This window comes from Atta colombica, unplaced genomic scaffold (genome assembly GCF_001594045.1).
Source record: "Atta colombica isolate Treedump-2 unplaced genomic scaffold, Acol1.0 scaffold100, whole genome shotgun sequence".
Classification (NCBI taxonomy): Eukaryota; Metazoa; Arthropoda; class Insecta; order Hymenoptera; family Formicidae; genus Atta; species Atta colombica.
This window is the reverse complement of record NW_017259185.1, coordinates 286,308-291,666: the sequence shown is the minus strand read 5'-3', so window position 1 is coordinate 291,666 and position 5,359 is coordinate 286,308. Positions and strand designations below refer to the sequence as shown.

Genomic DNA, 5,359 nt, shown 5'->3' with positions numbered 1-5,359 from the left:
TAATCGGAAGTAGCATATCCTGGGAATATGGCGGGAATTTTGCCGGAAGCGGAAAGCAATTCCATTCTTCCGCGTCGCGACCACTCGGCAAATCATCGACAAAACCGAGCGTCCTTCCTTCACGTCCTTTCCTCATGAAACTCGTCCACCATCCCGACATATTCCAAGTTTCTCAGGTCATATTTTTGACAGGAAAATTGCATTTTGCTAGAACAATGCATATCGAAGTAAATTTCATATAAATTTACATAAGTTTGTTTTCAACACAATTGTTTTATGTAAAAAAGGTCATGTATAAAAATAGAATAATGTTTTGTTTTTTTGAAGCTGCTCTGAAATTTAAGATAAGAAAGGAAGCATTTTATCAATTAACTATTTTCATATATCAAAATACACTTTTAAACAGAGATATACGCATTTGCGTTTTTTTAAATATAAAAACCGATTAATTTAGTACTTGAGAGAACTAAGTTATTGAAAATTTGAACGGAAAATATTTACATAATGTAATATTTAACATATGTAGATACAAACATTTGATCGTTTTTTTAACATACAATATAAAAGCAACTTTTTCAAAGTTATTGACATGCAGAATAAAAATGCACTATAATTACAAAATACCGCTCTCGTTTATTATTTCCATGTGGAGCAGCAGAAATAACGATGTAACAAGCTAACAGCAAAAAGCCTTAATCGATTAATCACTTTACTTGTTTTTACTGTAAATACCTCGCTTCCTTCTGCATACACGATGTCCGCAGTTAGACAGTTAAAAGAGAGTTAAGAGTTAAGTTTCAATGTAAAAAAAAAAGATCGTCGCGCGTCAGTCGACGACATTTTTGCATCGTTTCACCTAGTTGTTTGCGCATCGTGCTCGTTGCACGCACGCGAGATCCAGAAATCGTGTACGAGTGCTCGCCACTTTTATGCCCGTCGCGATAAAATAATAAACCGCATTTGCGGTATCGTGGTATATCGCGGCTGTATGGTTGCGCGAGCTTCTCGCGTTTCGAAATGACGGCTCGTTTCGGCCGTCCACGTAACGAGGGAGCTGAAAAACCCGCGCGGTTTCCTACCGTCGCATCGTCAAACCGTATGCTGTAATAAACAGACGAGCCGGATGAGGGACGCACCGAATTATTGCCACACCGGCGAGTTCTGTGGGACCATTTTGTACAGACGACATTTAAAGCATTTCTTTGCGATTATAATGGCGTATAAATGTGTCCCGCGTTAAGTATGATTCACACACAATAATGAAATTTTCTAGATAAAACGATCGGAATTATTCTTTCTGGAAAGAACTCGTAAAATATTTCTCGTATAATAGCAAAGATATATATATATATTTCTCAATTTATCATCTACTTATATCTCGATGCGTTTTTTAACAACTTTCTAAAAATTCCTTCTAAAAATTAGGAGATTCATTTTCATTCGCTTGCATATAATTAAAAAAGTCTATATTATTTGTCATGTTAAATTATAGTTTAGATCAGCTGTGAATCGAACTACATCATCTGCGAGTTTTGTATTACAATATTCAGAATTCTCTTGATTTATAAATACATCTACATGTGAAATGATTATAAATGCACATACAATGTTACACTTGTAATGTAATATAAGAATTAATTGATAACTATGATGTATATAATGTATATATTTCCGTAACTATATGAATTCCTTGTACAAGTAAAGTAAAACGCCTATGTGAGCCTTTGCGGTTGTTAGTGCCTGAATTATATATTCATAAAATAAGATATATAATTTAAACCAGTTTGTACTCGACCTCACTAATTATCGCACTGACTCAAATTCAGAGTCGAAACGTCTGCAGTTAACTTCATTTAGTAAGTACATTCAAATTGTTTGTGCGAATTATATAATTGATGAATTATAATCTATGCACTAACAATTTCAGACTCACACACAGGCATTTTGTACTAGATTTATTCTTGGAGTCACAATTACTATTAATTTAATTCATTTTAATATGAATTTATATATATTAATCGTTAAATTCTTTTCTCGATGCGAACACGCTATTATAAATTCATAATATTAGATTCTCACTCAATTTGAAATTATTTTTAATAATTCTATAGATTGCCACTGCTCCTATTCAATATATCGTTAATTAAAACAATGAAATTAAACAATCAAGAAAATGTATTAAATTTGACTCAAATTTAGTTTATTATGTATTAAGTATATACACGTTAATATAGATGTTTATTTTAAAATTATTAACTAAAGATATAAATTGATTTACATTTTGACACACATGAAAGTTAAAACTAACAAAAATGTTATTTAACTTACGGATTGGGTTACCATTACTCCTTTGACATCTAACAGTGCACAATTCCATAATGTAACTGCAAGTTAATACATTTTTTGGTGACATTCGCAGCGCGTACGGCTCTCGTTCGATAAAAATGATAAGAAGAATGGATTTTTCTTCCACTCATCTATATGAATCTAAGTTATCTTTCTTCCTATTTTTACTATTTTTCTCCTTTTTATTGTTTGATTTGCTTCGACTCTTCTCAATTATATATTTGCTATGCTATAGCAAAAAGCATAAGTATAGGTATATGTATAGTATATAAATGTACACAAATGGCGGCAGTATATAAAGCTCGGGTACGTAGGTTCGCTAAACCCAAATGACTGTGTGGATCAGTCACCTCTACGAAGTCGTAGCGTTTACAGTAAAGGCAGTGAAGACTGCTATCGCTTCGAATGCAGTTTATACATGCCATCTACAATTTATTCTATCATAAAGCTAATCTATGTCACCTATCTCTGGTTCTGATATCTTGTGCATAAAAATATTTTTCCAGTTATGATCAATATTACACGTAAAAATCTTTGCAAATCAAATGATCTTTCTTGGCGCTTTAAATTGCCAACAACAATTTTAATGAAATATTGCTGTCGAAGATATAATATTTATATATCTTATATATATATATTTTTTATTTATTGCACTGTTAAATTCATGATGTAAAATTATACTCAATTTGAGTTATCTTTAATAATTTCTACAGCTCACTACTTTCTATACGTCACTATTTCTTTCAATCTGTTCTTAATTTAACTAAAATATTGGAGTTAAGCAATTTAACTCAAGAAAATGTACTAAATTTGATCTAAATTTATTTTATTGTTTACTAAGTGCATACGTTAATATAGACATGTTACAAAATTAATATTAACATACTTTTCAAAATTATTTAAAAAGAGTATATAATTGTAAAACTATTTATTACCTGCAACACTAAAACAGCTTTCACAACATAATGTAGTAAATAACTTATAACAATCAGTGACTATGTTTTTTAACGTCTAAGCAGATTGTGTACAATAGAAGTAATTTTGACGTTCACCTTCAGAATGCAGCGCAAATTATATAAAAAAATTGTGATATTCTACAACCCTACCTATTCAATAATTTTTTCTTCTTTCTCTCTAAATTCTTTGAAGATTCACAAAGAATTTAGAGAGTTCCTTTATATTATTAAATGTAATTAGAAAAAGACAAATGAAAGGCAAACAAAATTACAAAGTAAATTTTATGTGTTTCAGTGCGGTGGCTTTCCCTGTGTCGAGAGCACCAATAAACGCAAGTCGCCGAGGGTGAGTAATGAAATTTTTTGCTACAAATCTAGAATATAATATTAAATAAAAGTACACACAATAATATATATTACTATTTGCAAATACAACAGAATTAAAATAGGTTTAAAAAGATAGGATAATAAGATCTTCTCGCTTCACTGAAAATCGTCGCGTACTAATAAATTGTTGAGTGTTGCACAATAAAAAAAAAAAAAAAAAAAAAAAAAAAAACGTGCAACCACGCGAGGCAATAAGAATTGTCGTGGGGTAAAGAGTTATTCGGTACACCGCCGAGCTCTTTTTCATTTTTCAAATGGCTGCGCCATGAAACTACGCGAGCGATAAAGCCGGCAAACAGATTTCATGCACGAGCGAATATATGCTTGCCTCGTGGGACCCACCGGTATATCGGCTTCTCGACCGGACATTGTAACACAACGATTTTTGTTGTTTTCACCATGACGCTACCAATTCTATTACGTGATGTGGGATGACCGGATTATGGCTTAATATCTCATAAGACAACCGTTATATGCTGCGGATAGGTTGTATGCCCTGTTACATTCAATCAAGTGAGCTCCGAATTTGTCATTGACAAACAACAAGGTTTCCACGTATATACGCCGACTACGATCGTTAATTACGATCGTATGCATACAGACTTTGAGTCACTGTCGCATCGATGAGCTATAATGAGATTCAGGTAATTCGATTATGTAATGAAGATGTCGTGAAGTCAATAGGATGAAAAATATAAGATATTCGACAAAATTTTTAAATAAAATTTTCATTAACGTATTTTACTAATTGCATTCATGAAAAACAAAAAATATACACCGAAAAAAACAGTTGGTTGAATTCACAAGATATGTTTCATTAAGCAAATTTTGGAGAAAGTAAATAGAATTTCTGGTTATAATCAAATATTTTGAGATGCAACCAGAACATTCATGATACCGATTAATTTAGTTAATGCGTATGTGGTACTAATATCCAAACATATATCCGATTATTGTAACTACAAGAGAAAAAAAACATGGATTAATATATGTTTAAAGTAGTATTGGTAGAACAGAACAGAATTTCCAGTTATTATTAAATCGGATATTTCAATAAAAAATTGTTAACACTATTCATACAATTAAATATAGCGGATTATTGTAACCAGAATATATGCAACCAAATTTATCTGGTTATTTTAATCAAAATAAACAGCCTGATTATTATATATGTATTTCAGGTTAATTCAACCAATTTTTTTCAGTGTATATATGCCAGTCAAACAGTAAATTTGTTCGTCTGCAACATTCTCTCTCTGTTACGCGGCGCTTTCGGCGGAACAAATAAGCGACGCGGAACATCATTACGTCAGGGCCAAATCAGAGCAGCGCAAAGCTGGCGAAACGACGTATCGTTATTCCTTCCCTAATGCGCGCATTGTACGTCGTGTAACGCAGTTACGTATATTATACAGCGGTATGCAAACGGTACCAAGCCGTCCTCTCTATCTTTGTTATCTCCTCTCGTCTCCTTCGTATTTCGTTCCTTGTCACTACATCTCGTGGTAGTCGAGTCTCTCTTAATCATGCAGCAGTGCGTATACATTCGTGGAAATTTACGTATTACGAGCTGTTGTGCCGCAATCGCGGCGTGACAACGGTAAATCCGCAGAAAGGGCAAAGAAAGAGATCGAAGAAAAGAGAAAAAGAAAATATATATAAAAAAATAT

The 5,359-nt window shown here is 32.5% G+C and overlaps 1 protein-coding gene across 1 annotated transcript in view; it reads left to right on the top strand.

The window, feature by feature from the left end:
• Positions 1-5,359, top strand: part of LOC108686559 (neurexin-1) — a 223,869-nt gene that overhangs the window by 11,554 nt on the left and 206,956 nt on the right. Inside the window, exon 2 of the mRNA XM_018191928.1 lies at positions 3,598-3,648. Coding sequence (XP_018047417.1) covers positions 3,598-3,648 — 51 coding nt within the window. The remainder of the gene's footprint in view (positions 1-3,597; positions 3,649-5,359) is intronic.